Here is a 23628-nt window from a genome sequence, read left to right on the forward strand (position 1 = left end):
GCATGAAGAGGATAGGAAGAATATCTGTGTTAACCACTTTGACCTAAGTTGCTGAGTGGTTTAAAAAAAGAGAAGTATGTGAAGGTGTTTTTTAAAAAATACAAGCTAGTGCTAATATTAAGTATAGATATTTGGTGTTCTATGATAAAAATCACAATCCTTTGTTAATATGTAAATATTTTGAGATGATTCTGAACATCGTATTTACTGTGACTTAGTACAAATAGATGCCAGTTAATTTCAGGGCTAGATCTTCACAGTGGTTACCTTACTCTTCATGGCTTACTTTTCTTTTGTCCTAATGAGGTGATGACTGCCATATGCCAAAATGTTAGATTCATTCTATTTATTTGAAAGTTGTAAAGGATACCCTAAAAAGTAGAATCACAGTTCAGTAAGTACTTTGTCCTACGTTTCGATAAGCAAGATTTATTTTAGTTTTTTTTTAAATGATAAATGTCACTATGTCAAACTATGTATATATGCCATTAATTAAGACTGGGAGTGATGTGGAAGATTGGCACATGGGGCTGTGAAGTGTAATAGTTATCGTGTAGAAAATCAAAAGCTAAGGAACAATGCTAATTCTGGGAAAACATAGTAACATATTGCTTTGTTTTGTGAATTTTAGCTGACTTTGGCCTGGCAAAGCAAAAACAAGAAAACAGTAAACTCACATCTGTTGTTGGAACAATCCTGTATTCCTGGTAAGGACAATTGTTTTGTGGCTCTCAGATATCATATTTAACTGGTTTGGGCTTTTGTTTTTATTCTTGGCTTGAGAAGGAAAGAGGATTTTAGGAAAGAAAGGTTATATAATCCTTTTTTTTTTTCCCCATTACCTGGGTAATACACACGAATAGAATTGTGGATCATTATGTGTGTTTAAAACAGCCACCACAAAAAACAATATTTCCTCTAAGGTAGCTCTGCCTATCATGGGAACTACTTTTCTAAACTAAGAATTGAAGTGACCCTTAGTGTATAGTAGATGTGCAATAGTCGTTCAATGAATCTGAGAATGAACAGTTAATAGTAGATGTGCTTCCCAACGTGATACTTGAAATATTTCATTGTGCCTACTTGTATGTATGAGGCTTTTCCTCTTTCCTACCTATAAACATTCAAGGGAAAGGATTTTTGTGTCCTATTACCTATCCTAGTGTCTTGCAAATAATAGACATTGAATACATTTTATTGCATGAATGAATAAATAATGACACGTGTACTTAGACACGTTTATAAAAAGTGAGTTGCTTCTTGGGTAAGTGAGTGTTTATATTTTGATAAATTGAGACACTTGTAAGTTCTTTAGCATACTTTGAGGGTTCCTTTGCAAGCCATTAATTATTATGAAGTGAGAATCTTCTTTTCCAAATCACATATCATTTGTCTGAATTTGTTGAAATTAGCAAACAGATATGGTAGTCAGTAGGAAAGCAGATTTTAGGAAAATATTCTGAAATATGATTCAACAGGTCAAGCAATCAAGACACTTTCCATTTTTTAAAATAAATCCAGCCTATAGTTTTAAAGTTGAGTCCTGGCAATAGAATTAAACGTGAATCTTCTTGAGGAATGGTGAAAATTGTCTGCAAATAACAGCTCCTATTTTACAAAATCCTTTCATACAAGAGTGTTCAGAATAGTGTTTTTAGAGGTTGACTTTCATTTTACTGGAAATTTCTTATATCTTTATTCTTAAAATTAGTTTCATGAGAAGATACAAAGAGATTGGTGGCCAGGCTAATATGTAGCTTGAAAACTGCAAGTGTATCTGTATGCTTAACCTTTTAACAATAAAGCTGACCCATCCATTACTTGCTGTTAGAAGAATAATTTCTTTTGCTTCACTTTGTACTTTTTAAATAAATAATAAAAATTTGATCACAAAAGTGTTATATAATCATATATTCGTGAGCAGATTTGATTGTCAATTAAAATTACAGAACAAATAAAATACAAACTGAAATTTCAGTTGGTCGTACTTGGTAGAAGCTGACTTTTATTCCTGAGATTGTGAATTAAGTTTAGAATTGTTCATATGGTAGTGTCAACTTTGTGTGTGTGTGTGTGTGTGTGTAGTATGTGTATGTATGTGCATGTATGTGTGTGTGTGTGTTTGAGGCAGAGAGAATCTATAGAGTAGGGTAGGAAGAAATCTAAAACATGACAACTTTTTTGCTTTATTAGTCCAAATACAAATTCACACTTCATTTAATTTTTAAATTAACTGAAGAGTTTATAAAGCTGAACCTACTAATATAGATAACCATTATTTCGTGTAGGTATACCATGATTTTTTTTTTTTATTTCAGCGTATTATGGGAGTACACAAGTTTAGGTTACGTATATTGCCCTTCCCCCGCCCGGAGTCATGATTGTTTTAATAATATGTACAGTATATCTTATTACTGTTTATCTTTCTATCAAACCCATAATTCTTTTAAATTGCTTAAAATTTTTTCTTTCTACTCCCTTCTCTCATCTCCCCTCTCCCCCGGTTTTTAGAAATGCCCTGTGTGATGGGCTTTACTATGAAGTTGAGCTTATAAGCCATCTTTCTTCCTAACTTTTGATGTCTTAAACTGAGTATGAAGTTAAAGAACTCAGTCCTAAATTATATTATGTTACTTTCTTAGTTTGGGATTCTCCAAAAGCAGAACGTGAGCGAATGTTTATTTGGGAGGTGGTGTCAGGAAACACTGGGAAGCAGCCAGTATAATGCACATTAATAATCAGGCTCATAGAGCCTTACCTGAGCTACAGTACAGAAGATGTTTTAGAGTGGTTCTAAACACAGGATAGGAGGTGGGGGTATATATTTTTTTCAGTTACAAGTGGGAGCCCTCAGCACTTGACTGAGGGCTGGTCTAGGGGGCTGATGCCCAGGTGCTTTTGGCTTGCATGAGCTTGGGCTGGGGAGAGGGCCTCAGGCAGAGAGTGGCAGGGCATTGCTTGAGATATGGTGCCATAGACTTGCTCAGGAAATGTGAGTAGAAGGGGACCTGGCCAGGGTCCTGACATTCTGTAAATTTCTGTAATTCTATAATGTTTCTGTAGTCATTTGGTGCTTCTCTGAGCCTGTAAGTGTAGGCCCAAGATGCCTGTGGCACCTCTGTCCCTTCTCTCCAGGGTCTCCAGAGTTTGATGCCCTCATCTCATTTTGTCCTTTCCTTTGCTTTTACTTCCTCAGATATTAATTTATTCAATGGAAGAAAGTTTCTTTGTCAACTTGTAGGAAATACTTCAAAGCATTTTTTATTCCATGTTCAGCTGCTAGATAAAGGGTTTGTGGGCACATTGCTGGACCAATTGTGCTAGAACAGAAGGTCTGTAAAATCTTTTTTTCTTCATCTGATGTGATTCATTATTAGGCAGGTTTCTGTTATCTTTCTCAAGGAAAATCATCTCAAAATATGGTACTGGTTTCTGTTTTTTATCTCTGTATCTTACTCCAACTCCAGAGAACAACAAACACTGCACACCATCTTCAACTGCATTTTCCAGAGAACAAACTGCACAATACTTTCAATTGCATTGCATATTATAGAAATATTTTAGGCCAGTTTTTCATGGAACATATATGGGGTTTAATAAATAAGCATGATATAATAAAAATGGAAAACTTCAACTATTCCTGGAATGGGAATTATCTAAGATTCTATTGCTTGGTATCATCCTATTCATATTCTGACACTACATAATTAGGAGAGAAGCTGGTAAAGTTTTTATTAGATGGATCAGAATAAGCCTGTAGGTAAACATGGGCAAGTAGAGATGAAATGAAGCATGCCCAATAATTGACTATACCTCTTAAGTTCTTAAGAAGAGTATAATGAACTCAAAATTCTGAAAATTTTAAGTGGCTTATAACACTTCAGTGACATCCAGTTGCTAATGCAAAGACCAAGTCTTCAGAATGGCTACAAGTGTACCCTGGTGTCTGCCAAGTTCTCCAGCTTTACCTCAAAGCAGGCTTTACTCTAGCAATTCCTAGCTGTTCCGTCTGGGCTCCATCTGGCCACAGGCCTGTTGCACATGCTCCTCTTTTTACCTGGAGTACTTTTTCCCTTTGTCATCTGGTTAATTCTTACCTATCCTTTAGCTCTCAGATGGAATGTAGCCTACTCAGATGAACTCCCCTAAACAAGATATATTTCTTCTGGTCTACACATTCCATGTACTTTTCCTTCACACAGTTGATTTTTTATTTATTTTGTGTTAAGCCATGATGATTTTGTTCACCTCTCTCCCCAGCACTGAGCCCAAAGTCTGGTACTCTGTAAACTCACAAGAAATATTTCCTACATGAATGATCTAATACTTGCATGATTATAAACAATACCTGAAATAATATAACTATAAAGAAAAATTGCTTCTTTTTATTGTAACAAATTTCCCTATCACTCTCTCCCTTGCTGTTTCTTCAGATCTTCAAAATGTTCCTCCCCGGAATGTTCTTCTTCCAGATAACTGCATAGTTTACTTCCTTGCTTCATTCTGGTCTCTGCTTAAATGTCACTTTTGTGCGGAGGATTTCCCTGATCACCTGCCCAAAATAGCAACCTCCCTTCAGACCTTATCCCTGTATCCTGCTTTATTTTTTCATTGCCCTTGCGTCTACCTGACCTTATATTGTACTTGAATTGGTTTATCATGTGTCTTTCCACTACAACACAAGCTCCATGAGGTAGGACTTTTGTCTCCTTTGTTCACCACTGTTTCCCCAGGGCCTAGAGGAGTTGACTGCCAGAATGTTAATAAATATTTTGAATAATTAAAGTGAAGATAAGTCATTCTGCATTAATGTGATTAAAAATTAGTATGCATTTTTAATGGGCTCTAAGGTAATACCATGTCTTTGAACTTCTCTTACTTTTTTACCCCAGTGACCCTGAAGTGAATGCTTTTAGTTTGAGATAGTAAGTACCTTGATGACAGGGTTTGCTTTATTTTGTTTTTTCCATATATTTATTTTATCATTATATCTTCTGCAGTTACTAGAACAATGAATAATGAGATCAAGTAGGATGTTATCATTAAAAAAAAATAAAACGTGGAATGATTAGAAATTATTGAGACAAGTATTCTTCTGTGACTGATAATTTGGCCCTGAAGGAAATTGCTAAAGAGGAATTTTCAAAAATAAGAGCATAATTGGAATAAGAACATAGTACTGACAAGCAGGTTAATAGATCATTATTAAGAGCACAAACTCTGGAATCAGCCTGTCTGGGTTTAAATTCTAGATCTGCAGATGAGAGTTTTAAATTATTGAACTTCTTATGCCTCAGTTTCCTCATCTGCAACCTGAGGATAATAATAATAATTGTGCCCATTTCCTAAGATTGTTGTAAGAGTAAATGAGGTGATGCATATCTGGTGCTGGCATATGGTAAACACACTCTAGATAATAGTGATTGCCATTTGCTGTCAGGCTAAAGTTTGAAAGGATAGTACTCATTTGAATGTATAGATTATATTGCACCTAAGTATCAGATGTGTTTCTTAATAGTCACAATAGAGAAGAATTAATTATGCTGTATTTATTTATAGTGCTTTCTTTCTCCCTGTCTCTATATTTGACCCCTGGAAGGCTGCTTTGGTTACTGGTAGGGACCAGGCTTTTCTAGCAACCAGGCCCAGGCAGGTGAGAAATATGAAAGGGAAGTAAGAAGTATTTAGCATGCAAAGATAAGAAACCTATGGGAACAGAGCTTTCTATAGTGGTGCTTTGAGCAAGCAGGTGGGGAATACTTTTGCTTGTGCTTTAATTACTTCTATTTATGGTTTTTCTGTGGCCAAGAAGGATAAGACTTACCTCAGTAACATCACCCTCCGTGCCTTCTTCATGCTTCCCTCGTTTCTTGCAGCTCCATAAAGACATGTACACACACACACACACACACACACACACACACAGAGTTAAGAATTTTGAGTGAACTCAGGATTTTATTGTACAAACTGAACTCTACATACATCTATCTTAAAGATGCAATGAAATAGGTCACATGGTCTCAAATTTAAATGGAAGCTACTAAATAGAAATCACTAGAGAGCATATTAATATATTAATGATTCTCCATCACATGTTGCCTAGCATTATGTTGCTGTCCACATATTTTCATTTATTTTTATTTATCAAACATTTATACAGAGATTAGCAAGTGGTAGGTCCTGTTAAGTGCTCTATAAATATTAAGTCATTTAATCCTTAAATGTCCTTTAAGATAAGTATGACTATCTTAACTAATCTTAAGGAAGGTTAAATAATCTTGCCCCACATCATACAACTGGTAAGTGGAGGAGCCTGGATTCAAATCTATACAGCCTAACTCCAGAATGTGTGCTCTTAACCACTCTGCTACACTGCCCCCTAATTGAGCAGTGAATAATTGGTGGCCATGTGTCAAGAATTATGAATATTGCACTATGATTGATGTTTGCTTCAGGGTTACTGTGATTTGTTATTCAGAATGTATACATCCCAGGTAGCCTTGATCAGTACATTTATTATTTGTCAAGTTTACTTTTATTCAACTAAAAATTCTTGCTTTAAAATTTTCTTTATTTTTATGGTTATTTTCTCATCATTTAAGACTTTTTAAAAATTTTTAGGTAGGTTATTGAATATTGATAGCAGATAATAATACCTAGAGATACTTTTCTGGCACATGCTTGTAGTCCCAGCTACTTGGGAGGCGGAGTGAGGAAGGATCACTTTAACCCAGGAGTTTGAGACCAGCCTAGGCAACATAGCAAAATCCTATTACTAAGGAGAAAAAAAAAAGTTGTGGAGCTTCTAGAAAAGAAAAAAAAATTCTATCTTAAGAACATTTATAGCTTCATGTAATTTTGACATTACAGTGTCTTTGAATCTGCTGACACTATAGGAAATATATGGGTGGAAGACAAAACATGTTATAGTATATAGTTAAGATATGCCTAGTTTTCATTTTGCATGTCTCTGGCAATGTGAAACACTTGGTTCAGCCAAAATCAAAAGTCTGAATATAGATACATAGTGTCATATACAGTATAGATTTTTCAGAGTCTGATTTGTTCCGAACTCCCCAGCAGCACAAAAAAGCAAGAAAGGGAGCTCTGTGATGACTGATTCTGTCAGTGGAAGCTCTTTCTTCTTTTTTGACTGGTAATTCAAGATGACTTATCTTCAGTTTCCACATCTTCTTTCTCTTGTTTCTTTATAGTCTTTATTTTTACAAGTAAACATGGGTCTGTAAACATTGGATTTCTTTCTCCATATTTATTTAAGTTGTTTGTCTAGTTTGTCGTTTTAAACATTTGATACCCAAGTCATTATGTATAGTATTTCACATTTCCTCTTGGAAAGAGATGTGAGAAAGAATATGTAATGATAAGATGTCTTCCTTTAACATATTTTTCTAAGGGTGGGGAAATTTGGTCAAGAGAATGTCCTCATGTATTTATCAGAAATTAATTTACTGAGTAGTTAAGAAATTAGGAGAATCATTTTGATGATGGGGAGATGTATATTTCAGTTATCCATTGATGTATAACAATCCATCCCAAAATTTAGTTGCTTAAATCAACAGTTTGTGTGGGTTTGCTTGGCAGTTTCTCTTTTGGTTTCCCCTGGGCTCACGTGGATGCATTCAGCTGGATACAGGCTCAGCTGCAAGGTCCAAGATGGCCTTGCTTATCCAGCAGTTGGTGCTGAAGCTTGGACCTCATCCAGGTGGCCTTTCATTTACATGACAGTGTTAGAACAGCATTCCAGGAGGGCAAAGGTGGGATCTGCAAGGCCCTTTTTCTTCTTTTTTTTTAAATTTCAAAATATTAAGAGGGTACAAATGATTTTGTTGCATGGATAACTTTTATAATGTTTAAGTCAGGGCTATCAATGTGCCCATCACCTGAATAGTGTTCACTGTACCTTTTAGTAGGTTTTCTCCCCTCCCTTCTTCCTTCCTCCCGCCTTCTTGATTTCCAGTAACTTTTACTTCTCTTTGTGCTAGCCTTTAAGGGCCAGCTTGGATGCCACTTAACATCTCTTGTGCCACATTCTATTGGGCAAAGCAAGTCAAGGCCAGCCCAAATTCAAGGGGAAGGGGAATACATTTACTTCTAGATGGAAAGAGGTATACAGAATTTGTGGCCATATTTACCAAACCATAATGTAGTACTGTAGGTCATTTAAAAAGAAGCATAATCTCCTAAGTGACTTCAGAAATGAAGGCCTGTGAAACAAAGCAATAGTTTATTTTTAACTAACAATTGTCATATCAGCACCAAATCTCTTTAGAATGAAGTTAGCAGCCTAGATCTAATAAGGAGATAGAAATGACACAGTGAGCTAATGTAGGGGAAGTTTAATATAAAAAATGATTAACTATGATAAAAGAGTAACTATAAGATATAAGGAAACTCTACATGGTGCCCTAGGGCTGAGGGACAGTACCAAGAAAGGACAAACTTGGAAGGGGTTCAGCCTTTTTGGAAAAGGTGTGGTAGCTCAATAGATAGCAGAAAAGTTGGCTGGACGGGCCAGGCTGTTTGGAGCTTCTGGGCACACAGGGAGAAACCCTCTGCAGTGCAGGTGAGGAAATAAGGCATCAGCACCCCATGGCGTGGGCATGTAGTGGGAGTCCAGCTGCCACAGGTGCAGAAAACCTTCAGAGTTCAGGGCCACAGGGAGGGAGGAGTGGGGGTGAGCCCAGGCACTGCAGAGCAGGAGCCCTTCAGAGGGCACAGACTGTGTTTCGAGGCCTGCAGAAAGTTGGTCACCAGGCTTAGGCTGCAGGGTTTCAGAGGGAGAATATTCTGGGCCTGTGGCTGAGACAGGCTCTCTACTAGCTAGTCCCATGCCTATCTATACTGCCTACCCCTGGCCCATGCCAGAAATTGCAGGAAGCCTCTTCCCCCTGCAGTGTCCTTCCAGCACCATCAACAGAGAAAGCTTAACACTGTGTTCACTTTAAAGGAAAAATACTTGGAGGGATTCCATAGTTTATTTGAAGGGTCCGTTAAGAACTGAGGCAATAAATTAATAACTGACACATTAAGTAACTTCAGGGTTTGGCCCAGTATACCCATGGACCAGGCAACTAGTAGAATAGGGGTGCGCCCTGCTGGGGCATGTTCCATGCCTTTGTTTCCTCTGTACAATAGTTGTTTTATTTCTCTGTGCCACCAGCATTGGTACATCTCCAGAATATCCTTTTGAATTGTAAAAATTAAATCTTCCTTCAGTTCAATTCTGAATAGGCTCAGCATATTTGGGGAAGAGCAGGAGCTATCATTTGGCTGGGTTGAGATTTATGCTGTGATAATGGAAGACTTGGAATTTTCCTCTTGGCATTGTAGAGCCACTGGGTATCTCTCAGCCTGACAGTCACTTAATGGAAGTGCTGTTTTTTGGAAGATCTGTGGAATGAAACTGGAGAAAGGGAAGAAAAGAGATGTGTGTTCTTCATTTTACTTGTCCCTCAAGTAGATAATCCAGCATTTACTTGTCAGGAGCAGGTGATTTAGTTCTTTCTCACAAGGAGAATTCAATTTAATTTGGAGAGATAAATACATTCACATACACACACAACACAAACACACACACATGGAGCTAAATATCAGTCGCATGTAGAAGGGTCAAGGGTTAGAAATCTTGTAATGCTTGTAATGAGCCTCCATTGGGTGTATATAGGAAATAGTATATAATAATATATAATATTGTCCCCAGGACAATACGGAAAGCTGCAGGCAGAGCAGGGACCTACCAGTGCTGCAAAACTGAAGGGAAAGACTGAGGGGTTGAGGTGGGCGCCATACCTTTCTGTATAATAATTGTGCCATATTCTATGTACAATGGAATGATTATACAAAGGGACTTACATTTCCCTCAGATTCAGACATTATGACAGTATGTACTTAGAAGTGAGTCTGACTGAGGAATAAAATGGTAACAAGGGATCAGAAGATAAAAGAGAAAAGAAAGCAATGCAGTGAGGATAAACAGAGAAAAGAAACACATGTGCATAAATGTAACAAATAAATTTGTTATATTCCCCCCCCCCAAAAAGAAAGAAACAGTGGAGGAGTCAGAGGATTTAAATAATGGAGAAATATGAAAGCCAAATTACCATATCAAAGGTAAAGGAATTAAGGAAACATTATTTTTTTGGGCACCATTCAACTTGTCCTATTCTTATGAGTGAATTACTCCAAATGGCTTTACATTAGTATCACTTTATGTCAATTTATTTCATAACTTATTTAGCTAATATTAGTACTTTATACTATGATTAAGTTTTAAAATTTAGTTTTAATTATTAATGTTTTGATCTTGGCATTTCAGACTGTCTATAACAACTCTAGAAGAAATAGCATAATGCCAATAAAAGAAAACCTTCCTTTGCAGTGCCAGAAATTGTTTTCTCTAAAATAATGTAATATTAGTTAGAAGACCAATGTTTTGAAATTCAAGCTTCCTTTTGGAGGAGGATTTCTTTTTTTAAAAAGTACACATTAAAACAAAATAATAAACTGTCAAACTGTAACAATTTTATGTCCTATAATAAAATGTCAAAATTAAGATTTGAAAATGTGAACTGCATGTAACTTTGATATACATTGGCAACACTCAACCATTTAAAAACCTTCATTTTCACAGAAAGGCATACTTCTAGGATCCACACACTTGGGGATTAAATTCTGAAGTTTATATATAAATTAGCTAATCTCATTTTAATGCTCTAAGTTTCCAAGAAGGCCATATTTAGTCCCCAATAAGGCATTTGCCTCTAAATCTGCTCAGCTCCTCCTCACCTTATTTCCTCTGAATTCATTTCTGATTTTCATATCAAAGTCTACTTTATCTATGAACTTAATAAACAGTGCCCCAGAACCGCATGAGTGAGAGGAGTAGTGAGATGTCAGTGGACATGTGTGCACCTGAGCTCAGTGGGCATTGCTGCTATGTGGCTGTCCCTTCCCTTGGGAGCCAACTGGATGTGGTGCAGACTCTAGACCTGGAGTGCCTGGCTTTAGTCCTAGCTCTTCACCTTCCTTTTGAACTTTGGCCATGCTACTTAATTTTTCTAGGCCTCAATTTCTTCATTTGAAATGGGTGGGGGTGTTTCTGTATCATAGGGTTGTTATGAGGATGGTTAGATGGATGGATAGATAGGTAGTAGTATCTAATATAGCAGGGATTCAATAAATATTAGCTGTTGTCAGGCTGGGAGCAAAGCCTCATTCTTTAAGAAAATATTTCTTTCTCCCCTTTCACTCTAAGCAAATGACTTAGTAAGTCCCATTGATTTAGAGATCCTGCCTCCTTGGCCATATATAGTGGGCCAGTCCTTGTAGCCAAAGCATTCATGTCCTTGTAGCCAAAAATTATAGAAGTAGGAGTGTTTCTTTGATTCAGGCTGACCCAATTAGAATTCATTGCTGAGAATGTGTTGAGCTGGAGCTCAGTCAAGAGTGGAAGCTTGACGAAAAGCCTAGGAGTGTTTGGTGACCATTTTTGTAGCATGGAGGAGGCCAGTCTGACAAAATCAGGTCAACACTTGGAGAGAGTAAGAGAGAGAGAGAAAGAGTTCTGGCAATGTCCATGCCCTAGATTCCATTTTCCCAAGACCCTGCTGTAGCTTTGCTGTTCCTGCACTTGGAGAAAGCTATCAATAGATACCTCTATTTGCCTAACCTTGTTGGGTTTCTTTTACTTGTTTCTTAGTTTGGGCGGCCCTAACAGCAGGCCCTGAGACAAGGATTCAAGTGCAGGTGGTTTATTCTGGAGGTGTTCCTAGGAAACGTGGGTAGCAGGGTGGGGAAGTGAGATAGAAAAGGGAAATCAGCTGATACAGAATTTCTTGGGCAAGTTACCACTGTGGGCAACTGGAGCTCAAATCTGTTAAGGAACTTGGGAGTCCACTTAAACAAATAACTCAGAATTATCCCACCCAAAGAGAGACAGTCGGGTATTTATACCCCAGCTCTTACCAGTGAATGATAAAAGGCTGTTCCTGGCTGGGCGCGGTGGCTCACGCTTGTAATCCTAGCACTCTGGGAGGCCAAGGTGAGTGGATAGCTCAAGGTCAGGAGTTCGAGATCAGCCTGAGCAAGAGCGAGACCCCGTCTCTACTAAAAATAGAAAGAAATTATCTGGCCAACTAAAATATATATAGAAAAAATTAGCCGGGCATGGTGGCGCATGCCTGTAGTCCCAGCTACCCGGGAGGCTGAGGCAGTAGGATCGCTTAAGCCCAGGAGTCTGAGGTTGCTGTGAGCTAGGCTGACGCCACGGCACTCACTCTAGCCCGGGCAACAGAGTGAGACTCTGTCTCAAAAAAAACCAAAAAAAAAAAACAAAAAAAAGGCTGTTTCTGGAGTACATTACTTCATCAGCACTTCAGCCCAATCCTGCTGCAGACAGAGAACGTTAAGGGGTTAAAGAAAATCCTCAGACAAACCTGAAAACAATTGGAATTCACTCCAGTGTGCTCTGAAGAATTAAGCGTTGGGGATGTTGGTAGGACACCTACAACATCTCCTTCAGCTGTGAAAACGACTCTGACCAACGCAATAGATAATGCTTGGAGGGTGGCCTCAAAGTCCTTGTACATGCCAAAGAGAAGATGTGTGTATGGTCCCTTTTTGTTCTCTGAAAAAAATCTAACTTTTTTTCTCATGCTCTCTGGACATATTCTTCTGTGTTGATAGTTGGAAGTCATTAAAAATCCCTGACAATTGTTTTCAGATTTTCTCATAGTTAGATGGAGTTGAGAAAAATTTTTCCCCAGTCTCACCCAGAGAGACTTTCTGCCTTCCTATAGTTTTGGGCTGCCTACACTGACTTTGCAAATAAGATAGCAATACCAGGCTGATGAGGTAATGGTCATTTAAAAATGGATGTGATAATAACTGAAAATCAGAAGCAGAGAGGAATGTTCTCTCTGTGAGGGTCTCTACTAATTTGAAGACTATCAAATGTTTATTTGGAAGTTACTTGACTGCTTTTTTTTTTCAGTCTGTTGTTAAGGAGCAAGAATACACATTTTTATGTGACTTTATATTTAGAGAAAGGCATTTGTATAATTATATATTGTAATTGAGAGATTGTATTATCCTTCTTGTGAAATCACCATAATTACTTTATTTAATTATGTACTTGAATTTTAAAAGCTGGTGATACTTGGCTTGAATACAAATACAAAATGGGTGATGTCAACCTATAATGCCAGCTGTTTTTTTCCTAAAAAAAAATCATTAGAGACAAACAAATGGCAGTTGATGTATAATGAGAAATTTCTAGGCTGTTGGGTCTGAATTCAATTTGTGTTTGGGACTCAAAGTAGGGTAATCATTTGATGGCTGGAGTGTAATCACCAGGTGAACGTAATCCATTTGTTTAATTGCCCCGACTCCTTACTGTATTTACAGTTAATTGATTCCCATTAAGGTCCTCTTAATAGAGACCATAAAGCAGTAGGATCAGAGAAACCTGAAAAGGAACATTTAGTTCGAGTCCTTTCCTGAAGTCAAGACCTACCAAGTGCTCATCTGTTTCATTTTTCACTATCTTCATGACAGGTTAGGGGGGAAAAAGACTCCATGAAGGTAATTTATCAATTCTTTTTACTGTTTTGGGCCTTAGAAGATTTCTATAGCCAGAAAGCCAAAAGCCCAAAAGCGTTGTTGTGTCAATTGAAGTCTTTCTCTCATGACTTGAAATTCTTTTGGGATTTTAGTGGCTATGCAAAGCAACTGATCACTACCTAACAGTTAACAATTCTTCACAGAGTGAAAAATTCTTTTAAGCTTTTTCTTCTAAATTTCTTTCCTTATTCATCATAGTTCTTCTAATCTTTTAATAATTCAAACTTCTAGATATTGCATAGGAAAATCTCATAGAAAACCTTGTAATATCTTTGGAAAGTCATGTGAGCCCATCTGATGAGGAGGGATACCAGTCCCTTTTTAAAAGTGTGATTTCAGTGCTGCTTTTATAACTTAAATACAGATTTTTTTTCTTTACATACAGGCATATTTACTTCAGGACTGATGAAGCAAAGTAAAATTCTAAATTCCCCCAAAAGATTTTCTAATCTTCTTCCTTTTCTCCTTCCCCACAATAACCCTCACCACAAACTCTGGAGCTTCCCTACATCAGTTCGGCTCCAGCCAATTTGGAAAATATTTGAAAATAAATTGGTTGTGATAACCATATAATCAAAATGATGAAATTACTATAAATGAATATTTTTCATCACCAATTTTTAAAATCTATTGATAATATTCAGGAAGTATTTCTTTCTGGGCACCTAACAGTTTTAATTATTTAAATTTTTTTCTCTTTTTTTACTCCTGTGTACTTGATATTTTATATCTTCATTCATTTTCAGCCAACTGAATATTCTTCAGTAAAATGGGAGATTGGTTAGTAAGTAACAACGAGTGGTAATATAGTAATATATTTGTTGACCTAGAAGCATATCTATAATAGTAAGAGAAAAGATAAATTACCAATAGCATAAGACCCTATCAAAAAAAGAAATATCTGAAAATATTGCCAAATCCAGTAGTCATTATGGAATAAAAGTGAATTAGAAATTAAAGGACTATAAAGAGTTCATAGTTTGTTGTTTAAAATTTCCTATATTGTTTTCTTATTGCAAAAGCAATATATTCTCAGTACAAAGTAAAGAAAAAAGTCTCATTAAGAGCACTCATAATCCTACTAATGAGGATGGGAAAAAACTCAAAAAAAAAAACAAAACAAAAATTAGTGCCCTGGAAAAAGATTCCAAATCTTTTTCTATGTACATACACAGATACTTATACACATATTGATTTTGAGTGCTTTTCTGTAGCTTCAGTTTTAATATCTGTATTATTATCTAGATAAATCATAATTTATTCAACTAAACTCCTTTTTTTAGATCTTCAAATTATTTCCAGCTTTTTCCTAATTCATATAACATAGGGCATGTACGATTGGCTAAAAATAAATTAGAAATAAGAAGACAAAATTTTTTGTGGCAAAGTCAACCTTTAGCACACCATCCCCTCCTTACTGCCTGAATAAAAAACTCTGACTACACTTGTATGTGAACTTACAAAGAAAAATTTTATTTTTGGCTATAGTATTTTAAACCTTTCTGCTATGTGCAGTTCAGTGATCTTCTCTAATCTTGAATGTGGGGAAAGCATAGTGTGTTACTAGTGACACAAGTCTTTTCTTTTAATTTCACATATCATAGAGCTGGTTATAAAAGGATGGCTTGGTGATTTGATGCCCTCCATTTTCTGATTTGGAACAGCCTGCTCCCATTCAGCTCCTGCCGCTCAGCGCCTGGTGTCCTGTATGAAACCTCTTTATTCAGCTGTCAAGTATTGCCAAGAAGTAGGGGTCATGGTGGAAGAAAGCAGGATGTGCTAATTACCAGGGAGAAAATACCAGCATCTAGCTAACATTATTTGCTGGAATTACTTTGGAGCTCTGAGAAAATAGGGCTAGAGTATTTCTTTATAACAAGAGATAGCAAGCGGGCCTGGAAGAGAACACAGACTCTGAGCAATGGGAGGGAAAGTGGTCATTCCAAATACATTCTTTCAAGTCACCATGAAGAAATGAAAAAAATGAGATATGTAAGAAGTGGAGTTTGGTTTAGTACCTTTGCCTTAATAACCAAAATCACATAGCTAATAAATTGGGCAACGAAGATTCAAACTTGGCTTGTCTGACACCACAACTGAAAAAACAAAAAAGATGACAAAAAGTTTCCATTTATAGCAAAATCAGTATCAATATGTGGAAAATACAATGACTGGGAATATTCATTGGTGGTCAATTTCTCATTCTATCAAAGACATTTTTAACTTCTTCACTATTAAGAGTTTCTTCTTAACCATTAAAGTAATAATAGCTAGCTAGAAGTTATTGTGCCCTTATTGTGTCAGTGTCTGAGTTTAAACAAGATCTATCTTCACTCCAATGCCTTTTGACCAAGTAGCTTTGGATCAAATTGTCACACTATTCTACCATTCAAGAGTGTCCACAGGCTGCTAGTAAAGTAACCATGCCTATGGCACTTTTCAGATTACCAGATTACTCTTCCTCCTATTCTGTTTATATACAATTAGATTTTCATTGTTCTTTGTTTATGCTCTGGTCATATGAGTAAACTAATGTTTCCTGGGTTATGGGTATCACCTACCTAGTGATATTTACTTTCACGTTTCATGCTATTGAATTAATGACACAAGATCTGTGTTCTGATGGAAGCAAGTGTTTATCCTGTATCCCCTCAGCTGCCACTTCAGTGGGGAAGAGCAGAGCAAGTCTGGGGTGGGACATGGGCAGCTGAAGAGGCTGCAGATCAGTGAAATGGGAAATCATCATGTGCCCAAGGCCTTGTGAGGAGGTGGTATTTGATTATGAGTAAGAGTTGAATTAGGAGGATTTGGCAGGAGAGAGAAGTTTTGAATTCAACCTTTATGCTAAGTACCCTGCTCCCCACTTCACTGAGAAACTAGGCACTGTCATAAGAAAACTTCCACAAGCTCCTGTTCCCATGTCTTCCCATGTAACCTCACCTGTGTCCCTGAAACTGACCTCTCATGTGACTCTGCTTCCATTGTCCTAGAGAAGGCCAACCCTCCTTCTGGGTCTCCATTTCTTCAAGGATCTTGCTTCAGCAATTCTCTCCTCTCTCTTTTGCATCAACTTCTCCACCTCCAATAGCTCATTTCTACCAATTTACTAGCATCCTGTCATTTTTCCTATCTTAAAAAAAACGAAACTCATGAAAGAGAGGACTTGACACATAGTAGGTGCTCAGTAAATACTTGTTCAATGAATGAATGAAAGTATTTAAGGAAGTAAGACTTTTGCAATAATTTAGATGTGGGCTGATTTGGACTTGCTGGTAATGAGAATGAAAAAGAAATGGGAGATAGTATATGAACTTTGAAGGAACAATTAAAAATCTTCAGTGACTTACATGCATATGTAACATAGGAGAGGAAATAGCCTATAATTTTAGGATTTTATATTTGATAAAAAGATCGTTTGGTGGTATAACTAATAGGGATATACTTGGCAGAAGTGGTTTGTATTTTTTCGTACATCTTTTTTTCTAAGAATAAAAACCTTATCATCTTAATATTATATATACTCATTGGCGAGGTTATATTCTCTCTTAAGATTTATATCTAATGGTAGATCATTAACATTGAGCCCAAGTGGAATTTGCTTCTGTTCACTTTGAGTTTTAATTACTCTTTGGAGTTAGCTGAAAGCTGGAAAGAGGTGACCCAGAGTTATAAGCATTTAGCCCACTTTCCCCAGGTCATCCCAGCATGTTACTGTGACCTCTGTAGCAGCAATTAGGTCCAATTGTGAAATAGCCGGGGGTCACACCCGGACCCTGAATGCTATGGGCTGCCTAGACACGACATATACTTTGTAAGAATTCCTTCAAGAGGTAGATTGTTCCTGCCTCCCCCTTTCTCTTTCAGTCTTTCTTTTTTTATTTTGAACCATATTTTATTTGGTTTGGAATATTTCTTCAAACAGATATAGAATAGACCTTTGTTGTATTTTCTGGCTGTTCAGTTGACCTTATGAACACATTTCCTATATTTGGGGTAATTTTCCATGAATATCCTCTCCTTAAGCAAGTCAGCAGAAAAATGTGTTGTCTTACCCTTCCTTGCAGTTGTAGCACAACCAAGTGTCTTAGACTCCATCATCAGATAACATCAGCCAGACTTGGATTTGCAAGTGAGAAATGGGAGAAAGCATGCACTGGGAAGAGCCCAGTTTGGGGTAGGGAGCAAGAGTGGTAGTGGAAGTGGAAGGTGGCAGTATCAGGGTCCTGGCTGTACTGTCCAGTGTCAGTGGTGCAAGCTGTCCCTGGGCCAATACAGTCGGCTGGAGCTGTGTTCCTCACTGTACAGCCTCCAGGTGTGACTCTCAGATCCTCCCAGGTACTTTATAAGCCTTCTAACAGCCTTTAATAAGTGCCTTTTCAGTGCAAATGAGCTTTAGTGCTTCTTTGGCACAAGGTGCAGTAGTAATGGTTTTTAATGTAGCACAATGACAAAAAAAGGGGGCATTATGTACTCACATTTTCCAATTCCCGCTTCCCCAAAGTGGGAGAGAAATGCAAAAATAGCTATGAATCTTCATGTATTAATATTTATTATTAATAATAACAAGTAACATTTTCTGAGCACTGAGTATTTTCAGGTACTGTGCTTTTCAGATGTTTGTCTTATGTAACCCTTTTGGTGGTCCTATGAGGAGAGCCATCCTTATCTCTACTTTTAGAGGGGGAAAATGATGTTTAAGAACTTGTTGTCTTAGCCTGGATTCCATAGAAAATGGAGTTTACGTGTGAGCTCTTTATTGGGGAAGGGAGATGGTAATTCCAGGGCAGTGAGAGTGAGGGAAAAATGAGAAACCAAGAAGGGGAGGAAGGACATCAAAAGCAATGTAATGTATTATTGAGCTCACCATAGCTTTACTAAGAAACAGCCAGTTACTTGGTCATGTGAGATGTCTCTGGACAGATATCGTGGGACTTCTGTGCATTAGAAGAGTCCATTGCATTGAGGAAGGGAGAAGAATTCATCTCCTGTCTCTAATTGATCAAAATGTGCCCATAGGCCTTCCTTAACCTCTTGATACTTTTGGATTATGTTGCTCAACCCCACTGGAAGTGTTGTTGGGCCTGGGGTATGCAGCAGAATCTCTTGTATAGCAGTTGGCGGAGACCTGGGTGCAGACAGCTATAGTGCTCACCATGGCTGCCATGAGGGAATCCATGCCGGAAGCCAGTCCTCACTAGGGGGCCGGACAGCTGGAAGCATTTGGAAATGGGGGACTCCATGGGACAGGCTGCTAAAGGCCCACCCTAATCCAATATGACTGCATATTGATTACATCTGCAAAGACTCTCTTTCAAATTAGGTCACATTCACAGTTACTAGGAGTTAGGACTTCAACATATCTTTCCAGAAGACACAGTTCAACCCACAACAGGTGATTAGGGAAGACATAGGATAGAATTTGCAGAGAAAGGGAAGAAATTAACATTGTTTTGGGTATTTTGAATTTGAATTGCTTTTGAGACAATAAGCCTATCTTATCCAATTAGCAACCCAAGTGTTTCTGGAGCCTCAGGAGAGAGTTCCTGGCTGGGAAGGAGACATGGGGTCATCAATATCTGTGTGGAACTTGCTGTGAAATAAGCAAGTGCTCAATAAGACCTTGGGGAGCCACAACATTTAAGGGGCAAACACAGAGAGAGGAAGACTTGGAGGAGACTTAGAAGGAGCAGAAAGCCAGGAGAATAGAAAGAAGAAAAATTAGGAGAAAATAGTGTCAGAAAAGACACTAGAAAGTTTCCAAGGAGGAACACAATGCTTTTCTGAGGTGAATGCAAGGCTTTTCTAAGGTCAGTAGTATTGAGTTCCGCAGATGGCCGAGTATTGAGAACTGTCATTTTCATATGGTGATTTCATACGATTCCATGTAAAGGACTGAGGGATATCCCCTGGGTTTGCACACGGGCAGTGATTAGCCAGAGAGGTTTCAGGGGAGTGGTAAGGGCTGGGGCAATACTGTAGGCCCAATGACCAGCAGTTGTAGTTAGAACTACAGCAACAGCCAGTAGAGAAACTGTGCTATGAAGAAATAGGAGGATGAGGGTGGAGGTTAGAAACTTGAGGATGTTTGTCTTCTGATAGGAAGGAGCCACTGATGGAGAGAGAGGATTAAGGTGTGAGAGGAGCAAGCAATGACTCAGGAAGCAGCTCTCTCCTTCAAACAAAGCACGTTTGTTTTGGCTTCTATATGTGGAGCTTCTACACATTATTTAATATGAAGAGAGAGTTCTAGAAAATCACTGGAAGCTGTTGAATTAGATGTTCTAGGTCTAAGAAAGATCTATTAATCATTAAATATAGCTCTGTACAGAGTAATTTACAGTAATAGCTTGAATGAATATATTCACATAGTCCTGGGTTATTTAAGGTCATGTTTTCAAAAGGACCTTAATCTATAGGAATAATTATTAAAGCTATAATTATTTGTGTTTCACATCTTGACCAGCTCTTATAATTTAGATATGTATAAACTTCAGCTTTTAAATTTTGACTTTCATTTGCAAAGGAAAAAAAAGGCATTCATCAGCACTGAACTATTAAAAATATCTGTGGAGATTTCTATACTAAAATGAGATTTAATACTGGTTCAATTTTTTAAGACATATATTATAGTTTAATAAAAATACATTTTTGTAGCTCTCTGCTTAAGCAAAGCTACTGGTAGTGATGCCTTTTTGAAAAACACTTGTATTGTTTATTATCATTGTAAAAAGAAATTCATCTTGGTTGGAGGAGTTTAAAAAATGTATAAACATATTAAGAAAAAATTAAAATCACGTATAATTTAACCACCTAGTGCTAACCATTATTTCAATATTTTCATTCTTTTGTATTATGAAATATTTCTTAAGTGTAACAAATGTCCATTTATGTATACTAGGTTCAATACATTCCAGCTTTATTATTATCTTAAGAAAAAATATTTTAAAGAAATAATGTTATGGATTCAACTGAAGGCACCTTCTCATTCTATTTCCCTTTCCTCTCCAGAGGTAGGAGATTATAGCTGAGGCTCCTGGAAAGTACCTGAGCTGAGGCCTCCGAATGGAGGTACCTGGGCTAGCAGTGCGGACATGCCTATGAGCATGGCTTGTTGGGGTTGAAGGAGTGGGGACTGAGTTCTTGATTGCAATTCCCTTCAGAAACTGTAACATGCTTGGCTGGGCACCAAGTCTAGTATGGAGATGACAGCTTCCCCTTGTCCCCCATGAGGTTTGCCAGGCAAAGCCTTGTAACTATCTAGGGTCCCACCTGAAAGATTGGACATAGGATTTTGGCCTGGAGCCATACACCTAAAAATGGTAATTGTATGTTTAACTTTTTGAGGAACTGCCAAACTGTTTTCCAAAGTGGCTGCACCATCTTATATTTTTACTAGAAATATGTGAAGGTTCCAATCTCCCACATCTTTGCCAACAGTTATTATTTAATCTGTCTTTTTGATTATAGCCTATTCTAGTGGGTGTGACATGGTATCTCACTATGGTTTTGATTTGCATTTCCCTATAACCGATGAAGTTGAACAACTATTTTTGCCCATTTTTAAATTGGATTATTGGTGTTTTTATCATTGAGTTGTAAGAGTTTCTACTTATTCCGGATAGCAGACCCTTATCAGATATAAGATATGTAAATGTGTTCTTTCATTCTGTGGGTTCTCTTTGCATTTTCTTTATAGTGTCCTTTGAAGTGCAAAGGTTTTAATTTTGATAAAGCCCAACTTATTGATTTGGTGATTTGTGCTTAAGTGTCATTCTAAGAAACCATTGCCTAATCCAAAATTGCAAAGATGACAATGTTTTCTTCTATGAGTTTCATAGTTTTAAACTTTTATATTTAGGTCTCTGACTAATTTAGAGTTAATTTTTATATGTGGTATGAGAGAGGGTTCCAACTTCATTCTTTTGGATGTGGACATCCAGCTGTCCCAGTATTATCTGTTGAAATAACTATTCTTTCTTTATTGAATTGTCTTGGCATCATTGTTAAAAATCAATTGACTGTAAACATAAGCGTTTATTTCTCAAGGAACATTCAAGGGACTCTTAATTTTATTTTATCAATCTGTATGTGTATCTTTATGCCAGTCCCACACAGTGTTGATTACTGTAGCTTTGTAGTAATTTTTGAAATCAGGAAGTATGAGTCCTCCAACTTTGTTCTTATTTTTCATGTTTATTTTGGCTATTCTGTGTCCCATGTGTTTCAATATAAGTTTTAGGATAAGCTTGTCAATTTCTGCAAAAGAGCCAGTTGTGTTAACTCTGTAGATCAAAATGGGAGTATTCCCATTGTAACAGGCATAAAAATGATCCCCTCCCCCCTCCAGGATGTCCACATTCTAGTTTAATCCTTGAAACCTGTGTGTATGTTATGTTATATGCTACAATTAATGTAGCAGATGAATTTGAGGTTACTGGGCCCAATGTAATGACAAGTGCCTTTAAATATGGAAAAGGGACGAAGAAGAGTAAGTGTCAGAGTGATAAATTATGGGAAAGACTTGACTGGCCATTGCTGGCTTTAATGATGGAAGGGAGCCATAAGCCAAGGAATGTGGACAGTCTCTAGAAGCTGGGAAAGGCAAGGAATTGGATTCTCCACTAGGCCTTTCTTCTTCAGAAAGAAGTGCCACCCTACAAAACCTTGATTTTAGTCCATCAAGAACTATTTTAGAACCGTCCGAAACTATAAGGTTTGTGTTTTGAGCCACTAAATTTGTGGTGATTTGTGATAGCAACAAGAGGAAGCCAACGTAGCCATTTAAACAATAGCATGTCTTCCAGTTTTTGAACACAAGATGTCTTTCATTTATTGAAGTCCTTTTTACCTTCTTTCAATGATGTTATACAATTTTTAGTGTATAAGTCATATATTTCTTTTGCTAAATTTATTCCTAAGTACTTTTCTTTTTTGATGCTATTTTAAACAAATTTTTTTTTCTAAATGCAGTGAATTTTATTGAGGAAGGGTAAGATAGGTTTGCAGAGTAAGAGCAAAATACAGGTTTACAGAGCAAGATACATTCGCCACAGACGATGAACAAGCCTCCTGTCATAACAAAAGGGCCACAAATTGTTTTCTTAATTTCATATTGGATTGTTCATTGCTAGTGTGTAGAAATATTATTGATTTTGTATCCTGTAAAGTTACTGACATAATATATTAGCTATAATTTTTTTGTGGATTTCTTGTAATTTTCTACATAAAAGTTCATGTCATCTGCATATATTGTTTTACTTCTTTCTTTCCCATCTGGATGCCTTGTATTCCCTTCTCCTGCCTAACTGACTTGACTAGTAACTCCAGTACAATGTTTATTAGAAGTAGTAAGGGCAGACTTCCTTGTCTTGTTCTTGATCTTAGGAGGTTTAGGGGAAATAGAAGTTAAACACAAAATCTCCTACCAACCCAGATAAGTTCTCCACAAAAGTAGAAGAGAATGAAAACAGTTTTATTATTTAATAAGCATTAAACCAGATGTAATTCTCTTCTTAGGCAATCCACTAAACAGACTGCAGAGACAGAAAGAAATCTCATCCTTTTATATAGCTAAGCAGATGCAACCTTTGTCATTCATGTTCTTAAGATAAATAACTAGTCTTCAAGTAAGAGGACTTGACATAGTTCATCCTAAATTCACCTGATAATTGGGGTAGCCATCTGTGTTTGCTAATTGCCTTTACCCGAAAGAAAAACAAATTTTTCATATCTTTACTTCAGGAGGTGGTCTGTAACCTAGAGCCAGGTGCCAGCTGAAGTTAGGCTCCTAGCCTGCCATGGAAACTGGGAGGTGGATACACTGTTTCCCTTGATGATTGCATTTCAAAAACATTGCTCCAAGGGCCTTAAGAAAAAGATTCCAGAGTTGCAACACTGACAGGAGGCTTATTTAGGTTTTAAAAAGATTTATGCACATCTTAAAGAGGCAGAGAAAGAATTCACAATTTTAAGTTTTCTAAGGTACAT

General features: G+C 37.2%; 1 protein-coding gene across 5 annotated transcripts in view; it reads left to right on the forward strand.

Annotated features, from left to right (window-relative positions):
• The window catches only part of NEK10 (NIMA related kinase 10), a 219079-nt gene that overhangs the window by 91858 nt on the left and 103593 nt on the right, over positions 1-23628 (forward strand). For all 5 annotated transcript variants that reach the window (XM_045537824.1, XM_045537804.1, XM_045537820.1 and 2 more), the window contains one exon: positions 632-707. In XM_045537824.1, coding sequence (XP_045393780.1) covers positions 632-707 — 76 coding nt within the window. The remainder of the gene's footprint in view (positions 1-631; positions 708-23628) is intronic.

Source organism: Lemur catta, chromosome 1 (genome assembly GCF_020740605.2).
Source record: "Lemur catta isolate mLemCat1 chromosome 1, mLemCat1.pri, whole genome shotgun sequence".
Lineage (NCBI taxonomy): Eukaryota > Metazoa > Chordata > Mammalia > Primates > Lemuridae > Lemur > Lemur catta.